Source organism: Ruditapes philippinarum, unplaced genomic scaffold (genome assembly GCF_026571515.1).
Source record: "Ruditapes philippinarum isolate M1 unplaced genomic scaffold, ASM2657151v2 ctg4900_1_1_1_1, whole genome shotgun sequence".
In the NCBI taxonomy this organism is placed as follows: Eukaryota; Metazoa; Mollusca; class Bivalvia; order Venerida; family Veneridae; genus Ruditapes; species Ruditapes philippinarum.
Window position 1 is genome coordinate 115,811 of NW_026856496.1, and position 16,209 is coordinate 132,019.

Here is a 16,209-nt window from a genome sequence, read left to right on the forward strand (position 1 = left end):
GAAACCGAAACTCTGATTCTGGGGTTAACAGCCTACGTGATTAACACATAAAATCAAATTTCACAAATGAAAATGAAATTAATGTTGGTAATTATTTTTTTGAAAAATCTACTATTATATATATCTTTGAGTTGTTCAGAAACTTTTTAATTGATCCATTTTTTTTTATAAACTTACTGAAATAAAATATAAACCACTGATGACTGATCTTTTTTCTAAACAAATTCTAGTATAAAATCAGAGCATTTTTGGTTTTAAATTATCACTAGAGTAGAGTAATTAACAATGATTATTTTAATAATTTATTCTCAATGCTAAGCTTTGTTAACTTAAAAATTTCAAAATTATCGTTTGGGTTCTGAAGTAGATTCCAGCTGAATTTTGATCAAGCCGGAAAAAATAGAAACGGAATACGTAAACAATTAAAATTGGATAATAAAATTAAAGGTTCAAAGTTTAATTGTGTTTTAGTGTTAAAATATACATTAAATTACATCTTGCTTTTTGAAGCTTTTCATGTAATTTAATAGCTGTCAACGCCGCCTGTTTAATTTCGGGAGATTAAATAAGTTCTCAGAGGGCCCTACAGAAGTGGTTTGGGGGATTCGCCCTACCGGCTGGGGCAACCAACGGTCGCATTCCGGGGACTCTGGACGTTCCATAACACGGAAAACACATGCCGGTTAAACATACTATTTGGGGGTGTTTTAAGTCTTATGGGCCCCGGCATGCATGGGCCCCTTACAATTGTTTGGTATAATACTAATGGTCACGGCATAGGTTATACCCCGCAACGGCATTTTTGGCAATACCAATATGTAACAGAGTCTTTCGCAAAATCTTTAGGGTTGTGATTAAAAATAATTTAAACTCCTACACCTAGGTAGATAGCCAATGTCCTTAGCTGAAAATGACAATGAAAATATAAATATAAACACAAAGGACATGAACTTTTCTGTAAATATGGTTTTTCTTTCAGTCCATTCTGCTTCAATAAGGTCAGATGCTGCTCTATTCAAAATAACAAAGTTTTAAATAAGACATCTAGATTAACACTTATGCACCAATCAACTGTAATCCCTGTGTTCTCCATCCCACCCTCCAGGTAAAGGTGGTTAATAGTGTTTCTCCCTGCACTACCATCGATGACTACCATGTTGAAGCGAATCTATAGGCACTTCATGCAGGACAGACTATTACAATAGGTTTGAAACCCGGATCTAAAGTCCCTACCATGATTTCCTGGGGTGCTGGGGCAACTGACTGGTGCATTACACAACATATAAAATGCATTCAAATTTCACTTGTTTAAAATTAATGTCAAAATGATATCCATTTATGTACTGGTAGTTATCTCCCTTTTAATTTAATCCTACTACTTACCTATATATTTTGTCAGGCTTTTGTTCAGAATCTTTTTCATTCGGATTATTTATTTATAACATGATACAGAAATCAAAAATTTTTTATATGACCTCACTTAAAGATCTGGAAATCAAATTTTAATTCTAAATACTGAAAATTCAATAGTACCTAGAAACAACTCAAGCAGCAATTTTATTGGTTTGAAATTATCACTATAGCAAGTTACTCAAATGAATGACATCTAAAGTTTTTAATTTTATTATAATGCCTATAAGAATTTTGAAGCATTATAGCCTTTAGTGGTTAAGGTGGAAGCCTTTATTCCAGCTGAACTTTTAAACAGAACAAGCTCTGTGAAAGACTGATAACTTATGTATACTTGGAGACTGACTAAAAAGTCTAAAATCATGAAAAGTTAAAAAAGAAGATTATCATGAATTAATAATATGTATTAGTATTACTAACTTAATATAACATATAAATATACATACCTCTGTTCTTTGTTGAAGCCTCTTGTTCAGCTCGTAGATTCTGTAATCTGGCTGTCCCATGTATGGTGCGTGCCGCCTGTTTGAATACATAGAAAACGGAGATGAGTAAAATGGGTCAGAGTTCATCATAGGGCCCATACTATGGGACATGGGTGGCGGAGGATTTCCCATACCCTGCTGTGGGGGCATACCCGGTGACGGTCCCTGCATTCCAGGGGACATACCTGGTGACACTCCCGACATACTGGGACTCATACGCGGGTGCATTGGACCAGGTTGACCCATTGCTGCTATATGATTCTGGGGTGGAATGTTTCCTTGCATATGTGGAGGCATGCTACATGGAGGCATCCCCGGGGACATGTTACATGGCATGCCCTGGGGTAAATTGTTTGGTAAACAAGGTGACATACTATTGGGCATTCCTGGCTGATTCATACCCCCTGGCATACCCTGATGCATATTTCCCGGCATACCATGAGCCATACTGGCCATAACAGAGTTCATCTTTGCGCCAAAATCTTTTAGTTTATGACAGTTATAAAGTGAATTTCAACACATTGTTGACACGACGTAACACAAATCAGCATCCAGCTTGCGTGTAAATAAATTTCCTATACTTTAATATGTTGGGCAAGCATATAACATCAAATAAAGTTCTACTATCTACAAGAAAGCTTGTTCAATGTAAAATCCTACATCATTGATGAAATCATGCTATTTTCAGATGACCACTGACAAATATTTTTTTTTCTATCAAAGATCAACAGTTCTGTAAATCCTGTGTACAGTTCTCAATTGATGCACTGACATCAAAATGTGTAAATTATATTTATTTCTTCAACTTCTAAACAAGAATCCTGGCTTTAACTCGGCACACTCATATATGTCCATTTATCCATTTCTCTTCCACTTATACTTTCTCTCCATCCCTTTCTAACTCAGGTTTATTATAACTCTCTATAACTTGATTACAACATTTCCAATAAATTAGTTAATTTTGCTGTTGCAGAATGTGAAAAAAAATATTTAAACACAAATTCAACTTTTTAGTATGAACTTTCAAAACTTATGCATATAAACAAACTCAAATCTATTCATATGAAACTATTTCTCTTACTGACATATATACATGTATAGTTTACTGCAAAACATGTGTACATTTGCTCATGTATACAGATTGTTTCATTTGCATTGTGGGAACACAGGGGGGCCTGCCAGGGGGAAATCTTACTATAACTATATTGATTTTCTATTAACACCGTTAGTTTAGGTGCATTTAAAAGCAAATAAACGTCTTTTTAAAATCAATAATTAACAACTTATATTCCCTTGTGCATAAGATGTAGAAATCTGCATCAAAATAGTTAACTACATGAAAATTTAATGTTTTAACTCTCCTGCTATACACCTCTATGTAATGCGTACAAACCTAAATTTACAAATAGAACAGACCAATACTTTTAGCCTATAGTCTGTTTCAATGTTCATGCACAGGTCAATATAATACTGAAGGCATATTGGATTTTGTTCTAACACTGAGAGATCATATTGATTTCTTCCTGCCAATAGCTCAATACTTCTCTACCTTGATGTAAAGTTTTGTTTGGTTTTATACAAGGCTGGGACACAAAAGGAAATCAGCATTGTTTAAAAGTATTGTAAAAGTTGCAACCATGTAAAAAGTGTGTCAGATAAATTCAACTAATAAAGACAAATAGTAAAAGTTTTACTAGCCTATAGTACAGTCCTGACTGTAATTATAATAAAAGAATTAAAATAAGTTCTAGATCTATTGGTTTATTTTATTAAAATTAAGTTTAAGTTTAACTATCTTTAAAAACTACTTTTACTTGGTTGTAAATATATACATGGGGTGAACATAATAAATGTACTATATATACATGTAGAAATTTTGCAAAATGATTAAATTGTAGATAATAACAAGTATTAGAATTTATATAATGATTTAAATTATTGTATAACTGTATGTATTTTGATGTATAAATACAACAGAGTTAGGAAAATCTGTGTTACCTGCATAATTATATAAAATTATATTATAAGAGTATTATTATCTGGTATAACAAGATATGTTATTTAGTTATGTTGAAAACACAGACAAAATAAATCATGTTGCAGCATGACCCATTGGTTAACACATTCGGCAAGTATTCTAATGATTGCTTTCCACAATGACATGGGTACAACTCGTGATATATGCAGGGGTAAGTCATTGTTACCTTGAGCAAGAAACTACACTTATTGCTCAGTACTGGTTGGTGTCAGGAACAGATTGGAATCAGTACTGGTTGGTGTCAGGAACAGATTGGAATCAGTACTGGTTGGTGTCAGGAACAGATTGGAATCAGTACTGGTTGGTGTCAGGAACAGATTGGAATCTGTAAGATTACAGCTTCCTACACAATCAAACCAACATAAATTTCTTTATAAACCAAATAAATTTAATTATGAGAAATATATAAGCATGTACCACACTGTAAGATACAGTACCTCGCTCTAAGAGGGGACTCTTTGGCTTTCAACCTAAATGATATTACGACTAGCCCTTTTTGAAGAAATTAATTAATTAGTAGTAAGACAATGTCTACTTTTATAGTAGGGGGTCCTGTCATATTGAAAGAAATGGTCCATTGATCTTTCCATAGTTCCCTGTCATCTTTTCATAAATGCTCACTTCATGAAATTTTCTCAGTCAACACTCTCTTGTATGTCCTTAAAAATAGAGTCCCCCACCCCTCCAACTTTCTCAGTCTCCTCCTTCACATCCAGCTTTTTCTCTCAAGATAAACCTGCATTAAATTATTTCAATCTGATTCTATATATTCATCATTTCACAGCAGCATCCTATATATAAATGATTTATTACATATAATCAGGGTCACCAAAACTGTTATGATAATGCAGCCTTATATTACTTGTATAATCTATATAACATGGAGTCATCAATCATCAGGCAATCACATGATAACAAGGTAGACTATATATATAACATACTGTGACCCATCTAACAAGATTTACCAACATGCCAATATTTCACTTACTTTCTTGGAAAGCTACCAAGGTATAAATTCATCAGTGAAATTCTGAAAATTGATCAACATATTTACAGGTGTGTTATATGCTGGTTAGGTCACTTACACATACAACTTTACAGAAATTTGTTCACCTTTCTATCTCTGTAAACTGTCATGCCTGCACATCCATGGTCATCATGCTTAAAACTTATAATATGGTCAGACAGACATGTTTTTTATTTTTATTAAATGGCACCAGTGCGTGTACACAATCATGTCCATCACCCCCCCCTCCCCCCAGCACTACCCCACTTGATGGTCATGCAATGAATCATGGTTATATAACAACAGTTAGTATTATCAATCACGGTGGTATGGTATAAAGTGATCACAGTTAATACTCAACCATGTATGACCATGTTTCGAACTATATTGTCAACTAGATGTTGCCCTGTAAGTTATTTTAAGGCTTAATGTAAATTAAAACTACTGAAATAGATTAACATTAAATTTACAACATTCATAAAAAGACAGTTATATAACTGATACAGATCATGGGTTTCACATCATGGTATAATCGTAATCTAGACTTGTTTGCAATCACTTGTTATTCTCCAGTTCCTTTCATTATAATCATGCCTGCATTGAAGTTGTGTCTTCGAAATTTATCACAAGACATGTCACACAGACATCTGATATCATGGCTAAGATGCACCACAATGTGTAAGACAGCAGGTTTGCATGCAGGTTCTGTATAAAGCAGCACAACTTTAAGCTTGTATGAAATTAGCTGCCTATATGTCCTTGCTGCTGACAAAAGCAGAGAAGAGTGGCCCTGCAAAGTAGGCAGAGACACAAGGGAACGTTCCCTTTGTGTCTAACAGGCAGATGGAGTCACTTTAACGTAGATGTAGACTTTAACGTAACGTAGATTTTTGAAAAATAAAAAACAGAACATTTTAAATTTCAAAATCAGTGTATGATTAGAAATAATTTCAAATGTTATAATGGTTTGCCATTCAAGTCAGTCTTAAGCATTTTTTGCATCTGCCCAAACTGTATCTTTTGAACTGATGGTAGGAAATTGAATAACAAAAAGAGAAATGTGCAGAACGCAGCTTCGTAAGATCAAGGTCGAGATCAAATTTCTTGTCTCTTTCCGAATTGAAAGATTATTTTTGATTCATGGAACAAATTCGGCATTAGGCCATAATTATATTGTCCTATCTTTGCTATACTCCTGAAAATTTGAATTTATGACTGAGAAGTGAACTGTAGCCAAATTATCATTATTATTGACATTTTCAGCTCTACAGACGAAAATTTGCCAGCCTGTATCAGCAACTTGCACAATGCTTTTGTTTCTGTTTTTTAATCTGGGCAAAATCTTGAATCACTCCTGACAATTAAATTAATCTTAAATCTTGCTTGAGTAAATGCAACAGCCAAGACTGCACAGACTCACAGGCTGGCCTGGCTTGTATACTGGTATCATTTAAATCAAGGCTATATAAATCTGTTAGGTTAAAAAAATATTTTTCTTTTTTTGTGTTAGAATTCTTAAAAGACAGTTTGTCTAGAAATAAAATTAAGATATGAGCCGTGTCATGACAAAACCAACATAATGGGTTTGCGACCAGCATGGATCCAGACCAGCCTGTGCATCCGCGCAGTCTGATCAGGATCCATGCTGTTCGCTTTCAAACCCTATAACAAGTAGAAACTGATAGCGAAGAGTATGGATCCTGATCAGTCTGCGCGGATGCTCAGGCTGGTCTGGATCCATGCTGGTTGCAAACGCATTATGTTGGTTTTGTCGTGACACAGCTCAATTATGTCTCAAACATATTGAGCATCATGACAGTTTTCTCTTATAAAATAGGAAAAAGGATAACGTCAATTGTTCTTAAAATTCTATAGTTCAGGTTCAAATTGAAATAATGGGTCATCCTTATTTATGATAATATAACCAAAAAAAAATTTTGTGAGACAAAAAAAAGTTTTTCTCCTAGCTTTTAAAGTAATAAATATAACGAACTCTACAAAATCTTGTCTTTTACAACTTGAGTTAAGATAACTTTTTGACATTTGAAAAAAGAGGAAGTACAGTGATGGTTACAACACTGATTTTATCTTCCTGCCGCAGTAAATTTGTGATAAATGCTGTCGTATCAATGGCTGAAACTTTAAAATAAATTTATTTTTGGAATCTCCTCTATGCGCGATAGCTCCATGAAATGTCCTTGGACTAGTTTTGCAAGTTTTTATAGTGGTATCACTATGTAACTGTAATGATAATTACATGTAAGATTAACATTCACAATTTCTATAATTGAAGAGCTACATGCAGAACAAATATAAATATATATATTTATTTTATTTATTTTTTTAAATTGGGTTAAACGTCAACCCAACATAGGTCAAATGGCAACTTTCCAGCTTTACTGGTGGAGGAAAACCTCAGCTAGGTGCCCCTCATTATTTCAGGCACAAGCGGGCACCTGAGTAGAACCACTGATGTTCCGTAAGATAGTTTTCTTACACATGAGGAATCAGAGAATGCTAGAGGGGCTTGAACCTACAGCAGTGAGAGGCAAGTGATTTGAAGTCAATGGCCTTAACCACTTGGCCACAGATGCCCAAAAAGAAATTTGTATAAATTTAAAGAATACTAAACTTCATGGTGAGGTTGGTTTAATGGAAGGTTAATTTTCATATGTCTAACTATAGGCACCTGGGTAAAATATCAATGAACTTCAAAAAATGAGCTGGATTACATGTCACATTAACCTTTAACCTGCTGGACTTGTTGCATCTTTAAAATTAGAACAGTCTATTCAAAATTTAAGGGATTTCAATGGTAGAACCCTCACATTTTAAGACATTGACAACTGTTACTTATTTTTCAATAGGGTATATTATGAAGATTCATGTTGACACACGATTATTTATTGACAATAAAGAATTAATATGCTCTAAAGTTTTATAATTACAAAGGGCAGTAACTCCAAAATTATGCAGAAATGAATTTTGGTTCTCCAGCAGACAAGAAACTTGTAGACACAATTATCTGAATGTGAAGTTTTTACTTGATATGTCAAAAACTTGATCTTGAAAAATGAGCCGGGTCACGACAAAACCAACATTATGGGTTTGCGACCAACATGGATCCAGACCAGCCTGCGCATCCGCGCAGTCTGATCAGGATCCATGCTGTTCGCTATCAGTTTCTCTACTAATGTTATAGGGTTTGTAAGCAAACAGCATGGATCCTGATCAGACTGCGAAGATGCTCAAATGCTCTTCTTTTCAAAGAGATCTTTTCTCATCTTAGAAGGTTTAAGTTTAAATATTTCGCACTTTTTTCAATTATGCTGTGGAAAAAAAAATCTTAAACATTAAAAAGGACAATAACTTAAAAAATATGCAAAAGACAGTTATGCATGGTTCCTGAGCACTGCACTTTCATTTTGTAATTAAAATCTGCCAATTTGTAGAATTTCAAGTCAATACCTCCAATACTTAGTGTTATGCTACCAACAAGACAAAAATTATGTATGAAAATATACAAAGGGCAGTAACTCCAAAATTATGCAAAAGAATATTCAATGATTCTTGATCAAAAGCACTTCTCTTCAATGTGCAATCTATCTATCTGTGAAGATTCCACTTGGTTTCCATTTAGTACATTCAATACTTTGACAGTTTCCGGACATGAGTAAAACGCAAAAAAATACAAAGAGCAATAACTCCTAAGACATTTACAATAAATGTATGATTATTAAGCATAACACTTTTCCTCAATGAGATCTATAAAGTTTGATATTTATATCTTCAATATTGTTTAGGCTTATTGTCCTGTATAACAGTTAAGTACCGTGAAATTCTAATAAACGCCCCTCCCCTAATAAATGCCCCCCAGGCCTTTTGTTAAGAAAAACAATCTACTCATCAGTGCTGAACTCATGTGTAAATCCATAATTTCATTCAAATCATTCAGAATCCATTTTATTTTATAGTATGAACTTTAAAATCTTAGCACTTTTTAATGTTATTACCAACACTTGCTAACACTAAATGTATTTACAATGATTTTTGGATTTAGGAAAAACTATGTTGTAATAATAGCCCCCCTTTTGGAAAATGTTTAGCCCCCGGGGGCGTTTAATAGGAATTTTACGGTATGAATAATTTCAAAGGGCAACAATTCCTAAATTATTCAAAAAAGAGACATATGGGTCTTGGACAATGCACATTTTCTCAGCAACATCTACAGTTTCAAGCTAAAACAACCAATGCTTTTGAGCTATATATTGCCATTTGAAAACAAAATAACAAAGGACATTGACATGAAAATTATGCAAAAAGGAGTTATTGCTCTTGTACAGTGCACTTCAAGTAAAAAAGAAGGATTTTTCTTGCACCAGTGTATTAAAACAGTAGAAATTTCTGTCTGATATGATTGTAAGAAAAAGTGCAAAAATCTCAAAATAAAATAATGTGCCAGTGGATTTTTTTTTTCAGCAAAGTCTTTACCGGGTAACTGCCATTTAAACTCATTCAAAACAGAAGATTTCAGCTAAATTCATACTTGTAAGTGTGTTTGAAAAAGGAAATTAACTCTTGAACGAGATTTCAAGACAGACTATTGAGATAAAAAAAATAATGTTTTAAAATGCTTCAAAATAACCAAAAAATGTGTTAAAATCGGAGTCAAAACCAGAAAAAGAACAGGCTTATAAAAGTCAAGTGCTTAATTTATAGTTTCATGCACTGCTGACATTAAAATCAAATTTTCTTACAATAATGTCTTTGATTTGTAAAGTGTTTACATAGACACTGATGATATTATATTTTTATTTATTTATTTTTTAACTTGTGCTTGGTTTTCATCCTTGATCTGAAATTATTTTTCAAACATCTTCAAGTTTCCTTTATGATCATGGTAAAAAGTTATTTTAATATTTTCTTAACATTAAAAAGTTCCTCTTTATGACAATAATTATAAACCATGCCCATACAGCACAAAACTCAGATAATGCAAATATTACATTATACAAACATTTATATCAAGGTAAGCTGAAGGTATGGTGTAGCTTTTATATGCAAATATTACATTATTGAAATGTTTATAACAAGGAAATTCGTAAGGTATGGTGTAGGTTTTTATAACAGCACGGAGCTCCTGGCAAACAATAGGTTGATTACAGCCCAGATAACCTGTGTAAGATCTCTTTCAATATCTGAGCATTAAATGCTGAATGGGAACGCTAATGTTGAAAAAGACTATAGAAAATCCATCCCACATAGAGTGGCATTGATTTTCTAGGGATATCTTTCCCATTCCTTCACTAACTCAATTTTTAATCTGGACAGGAAAATATGGTATATTATTGAACAAAGACACAAAACTTATGCAAAACCTTTGTCGATGCTATTGTTTTCCGATAATTATTGACCCCAACACATTTTCTGACCTATAACTTTTGTCAGAAAGAGAAATTAACTGTTATTTTTCTCTCTGAAAATGACTGGGAGAAAAAAAAATAACACAGAAATAATTTGCTTCAACAATTCCTATTTGTTGATGCTGGATGTAGTTTTATGAAAAGTCAATAGTTGACATCCAGTCAGGAGTGGATAAAAAAAAAATGTGACAGGGTTTTCTCTTCATAGCAACCGAGAGTTAAATACGAAGAAATGGAGAGTTACACATCATAACTTTCATTCTACCATAATGTATAATTCACATATATAAATCAGTCTCAATTTTGACTACCATGAGTGGGGAAAGAAAAATCCTAGTGAAATAAAAAAAAATTCAGAAATTATGTTGTGGCACAGGGTTGACAAAATTAATAATTGTGAGCATGAAAGCAATGACCTTGACTTTATGTATTATAATTTTTGTTGAAGGTGAACATGAAAGCAATGACCTTGACTTTATGTATCATAATTTTTGTTGAAGGTGAGCATGAAAGCAATGACCTTGACTTTATGTATTATAATTTTTGTTGAAGGTGAGCATGAAAGCAATGACCTTGACTTTATGTATTATAATTTTTGTTGAAGGTGAACATAAAAGCAATGACCTTGACTTTATGTATTATAATTTTTGTTGAAGGTGAGCATGAAAGCAATGACCTTGACTTTATGTATTATAATTTTTGTTGAAGGTGAGCATGAAAGCAATGACCTTGACTTTATGTATTATAATTTTTGTTGAAGGTGAGCATGAAAGCAATGACCTTGACTTTATGTATCATAATTTTTGTTGAAGGTGAGCATAAAAGCAATGACCTTGACTTTATGTATCATAATTTTCGTTGAAGGTGAACATAAAAGCAATGACCTTGACTTTATGTATTATAATTTTTGTTGAAGGTGAGCATGAAAGCAATGACCTTGACTTTATGTATCATAATTTTTGTTGAAGGTGAGCATGAAAGCAATGACCTTGACTTTATGTATCATAATTTTTGTTGAAGGTGAGCATGAAAGCAATGACCTTGACTTTATGTATCATAATTTTTGTTGAAGGTGAGCATGAAAGCAATGACCTTGACTTTATGTATCATAATTTTTGTTGAAGGTGAGCATGAAAGCAATGACCTTGACTTTATGTATTATAATTTTCGTTGAAGGTGAGCATGAAAGCAATGACCTTGACTTTATGTATTATAATTTTTGTTGAAGGTGAGCATGAAAGCAATGACCTTGACTTTTTGTATTATAATTTTTGTTGAAGGTGAGCATGAAAGCAATGACCTTGACTTTATGTATCATAATTTTCGTTGAAGGTGAACATAAAAGCAATGACCTTGACTTTATGTATCATAATTTTCGTTGAAGGTGAACATAAAAGCAATGACCTTGACTTTGAGGCAGCACAAGGGTGACATGGGTTGTGTAAATCACTTTGTTGTGACAACATATTTACAGAGCAGGCGCACAATTGCCTGTAAACATGTATATCCTTAAGTGTGATCTTGAGCTGACACAGCTACAGGAGTTCTGCACATGTATAACCTTGCTGATGTGAACATTTTAGCCATATGTCTAAAGAAAATCCTAAAAGGGGTAAAAAAAATTACAGAACAGATACAAATTGTTTTAACATTTGACCTAAAATGGAAGACTTTTAACTTGAGCCATCAAATCAAGGGCATGGGATGTTAAACTTTATACATATATTAATACAAAATAGAACAACCATGCGGAAAGGCTAATTTTGACCCGGGGATGAGAATTTGAACAATCTTGGTAGAGGTCCACTGGACTATGTTACATGTCAAATATCTAAGCCCTAGCCTTGGAGAAATGCCTTTTTTAAGTTTTAACTTTATATGTTCATATATTAAAGAAAATTCCTGTATTCAAAACATGACCTATACTGTGTTGGTGCCATGTAAAACCCAACCAAACAAAAAATTCAAAAGTGGACATTTAAATCTCTCAAATAAAGCAGGATAATTGGTTAAATGTCCCTTTAATTTCTACCTTATATCTTAATTGATGGTGACTGCAGAATCTACTAATTTATCCAGTGCAGACCATGTCGTCAGATCATGGTCTGCACTGTTTGCTATTCAGTCAGTAAATATTCAGAAATTTTGCCAAACTAAGATGAATGGTTTTATCCTGACTGCATGAGGCTCTTCTTGATCCCTGTTACTTCATATTGCTTGAGCACTCTAAAGTTTCCAACAATAAACAAGAGCTGTCGGTAGGACAGCAACGCTCGACTATTCTTAGTGCTTGATAGTAAAAAAATGCTTGATACAGATACCTCCTCCTGTTTACAGGTTGGGGAAATGATGGTGAACAAGTGTGCAAAGTTTCAAAGCCATATGTCAATGAACTTTGAAAATATTTGAACTATTACAAAAACTTTAACGTAAATTCTAAGTCGAAAAAGGGGCATAATTCTGTCAAAATGCTTGATACAGTTACCTCCTCCTGTTTACAGGTTGGGGTAATGATGGTGAACAAGTGTGCAAAGTTTCAAAGCCATATGTCAATGGACTTTGAAAATATTTGAACTATTACAAAAACTTTAACGTAAATTCTAAGTCGAAAAAGGGGCATAATTCTGTCAAAATGCTTGATACAGTTACCTCCTCCTGTTTACAGGTTGGGGTAATGATGGTGAACAAGTGTGCAAAGATTTAAAGCCATATGTCAATGGACTTTGAAAATATTTGAACTATTACAAAAACTTTAACGTAAATTCTAAGTCGAAAAAGGGGCATAATTCTGTCAAAATGCTTGATACAGTTACCTCCTCCTGTCTATAGGTTGGGGTAATGATGGTGAACAAGTGTGCAAAGTTTCAAAGCCATATGTCAATGGACTTTGAAAATATTAAAACTATTACAAAAACTTTAACATAAGTGGTTACGCCGACGCAGACACCGACGCTGATGCCGACGCCCACGCTCGGGTGACTACAATAGCTCTACTTATTCTTATCGAATAGTCGAGCTAAAAATAACAAGTATTAAAATATATTATCTTTCACAACTTAAAAGTACTGCCATAAAAAGTGATTCATCCACACTTCTTATAAGGTATAAATCTATATCTAAATATAAATTTAAATGCTCCAAAATCTTATGTTAGACCCGTCTTAAAAGTGTTGTAACATATAATGTCTCTTTTATTTAACACATATGAATATTGTACATATGAAACAGTATCAAATGTTCAAGAACAAATTATTATATGCTGCTTTTTCAAGCTGCTATTTTAAGTAGGGTTTTTACCATCATTTTAGCAATATTTTTGTGTAATGCACCATTTTGCTGTTAAGGAAAAATTCAAACATATTTTATATGGTACTTTGAATTACTATAGGCAGCTGGTACATAGCTTTATACATAACAAACAAGACAGATATTTTAGGTATTGGATGCCTAAATGGAATTTTTGTACAATTTTTTACAAAAAAAATACCATTCTTTGATTCTGAACCAGTTCTAACTTTTCCCCCTACAGTTAATAGGACCATGTTGTTGTTTTACTTTTTTATAGAAAAATATCATTATCAATATCAGCATAAAATATTCAAGTTGCTGATTTTGTATAATAATGATTAAACGCTCTTTTAACCCTATCCTAGAGACTAGATTTTTACTCCAAAGAAATAGCTTCTCAATGTAGAATGTAATTGAATGCATAAAATATCAAAATTTTGAGTAAGAGAGCGGAGTAATTTATGCAGTTGATATAAAAATTTCTTTAATCAAGGGAAACAACTCTTACAACAAAATTTGATATGTGCATGATATGCTGATTTCCCTTGACTTAAAACTGTAAACAACAATGCCGCTTCTCAACTTTTTAAATAAGTAAATAATATGGTTGACAACTATAGATGCTCAGAGATACTGTGTCAAATATAATTGTAAAACTTGAAATGCAGAAAAGATTTCAAAATATCAACTGTAAAGCCTGAAAAAGATTTTCAAATTCAAACCGCAACTAACATGACCGACATGCTAAATATCTAAGATAAAAGCTCACTGAAGTAAAGAAGAATAAGAAGACTTGTAATTGGAAAACAGACAAATGTCCGTAAGCTGGGCCTAGTAAATGAGGGATGCCTTCTTACAAGAATAAAGAAACATTGACAAACATTTTATTACTGTTTTAGCGTTATAAACAGATTATTACCAGTGTTTTTTTTTTCACTTTTTGGGGAAGGGGGTCGGTGCCGTTTGGAGGGGGAAAAATGCAAAAGGAGGGGGACTTTTATTTCTTCACAAATGAAGAAACAAAAACGAATCCAATGCATATTTCAATACATCACTTACCACTGTAAGATTTACTTTTGTTTGACATTGTTTTCTTTCCAGTGAGTAGAAAAGGGGAGCAACTCTTGCAACACAAGTGTAAAATACGTCGCTTTTTCTTAGTATACGATCTAAAATATTGACAGCAGAATTTAAAGAGTCGCATGTTAAACTTGTTGGGACGCCAGGAGTAGCTCCCCTTACATACCCGGGAACAATTTAACAGTAAGTCTTACAGGCTTAATATAAAACATTTTTCGGCAGTTAAATGCAAATAAAATGGTATCCATTGCAGGCAAATTTTGGCTGCCGTATGAGGGGGAAATTTCGGCTTTGAGAGGTTGAAAAAAACATACTATTTTGAGGGGGGGAATGGGGCCGAATTTCGCCGAATATTCTGGTGAAAAAACAACACTGATTTCAAAAAGCTATGATCCACGAATGAATGATAAAGATTCAACTAGCAACAAACATCAAAATACATTTTCCCATTCACTACATTTCTAGGCTCAGTTGTGATGACATTTACCATGGCAAAACTTTCACAAAATTTAAAGCCTTATTTAAGTTATTTTGAAATCTATCCATAAATGATCGAATCGATAACGCCGACACAACCATCAATGTAATCATTTATGAAATATTACCTATGAAGTGGGCAAACTTTACCACACTTTTTCAACAAATTTTCTTTAAAGATCCTGTAACACAAATTTTTTTCTGGTTTTATATCATAGATATGATGCTCAAATTAAGATTAATCAATTTTGTAAGTTCTAAAAAGCATTATATATAAAGAAATTACCAAATTTAACTTTTTATGTAAATAAAGGGAGGTAATAAAAAATTTATTTTCTTTAATTTCTAAGACAAATTTTTCAATAAGAAATGAATGCATATAATATGTACAAATATTTGCAGTACATATTTTACATATTCTTAGATGTTTGAAAATTGTTTAATAAGCATAATTATATACATATATATATAATTTCACTTAAGTGTGGTATACAACCTCAATTACAACATACAAGATCTTTAAGTAACACATATTAATGCCAATATGTCAATGAATGACAAAAATATTGATTGGACATGACTCTCATTCACAGGTCACTGTCACACATGAATGTCAAGTCATGATATGTATATGGACGTATAACGGTAGTCAATTAGAAATTGTTAATGGGTTTACATATGTTGGTATATATTTCTCAAACAGATTGTCTTTATATAAAATGGCCGAAGTCATGTCTAACAAGGCCAAAAAGGTACTTCTGTATATTTTAAATTCTTTTCAGCAAATGTCATGTTTGCCATATAAAACGTTTTTTGCAATTTTTGACTCTAAAGTCGCATCTGTAATGTTATATGGGTCGGAAATATGGGGCCTAAAAAGACCAAACTGTATAGAGACGCTGCAAGTATATGCATGTAAAAGATTTCTAAATGTAAATAAATCAGCTTGTAATGATGCCGTACTTGGTGATACAGGGAGATTCCCTATGAGCGTGTATGCAT

General features: G+C 33.0%; 1 protein-coding gene across 7 annotated transcripts in view; it reads right to left on the reverse strand.

The window, feature by feature from the left end:
* The window catches only part of LOC132746740 (LIM domain-binding protein 2-like), a 57,163-nt gene that overhangs the window by 24,264 nt on the left and 16,690 nt on the right, over positions 1-16,209 (reverse strand). For 2 of the 7 annotated variants that reach the window (XM_060735988.1, XM_060735986.1), the window contains exon 1: positions 1,857-3,007. In XM_060735988.1, the coding sequence (XP_060591971.1) occupies positions 1,857-2,363 (507 nt within the window). In that variant the 5' untranslated portion in view covers positions 2,364-3,007. Of the gene's footprint in view, positions 1-1,856; positions 3,011-16,209 lie in introns of those variants that run through there. The other 5 variants (XM_060735991.1, XM_060735987.1, XM_060735985.1 and 2 more) reach the window with 5 other exon arrangements.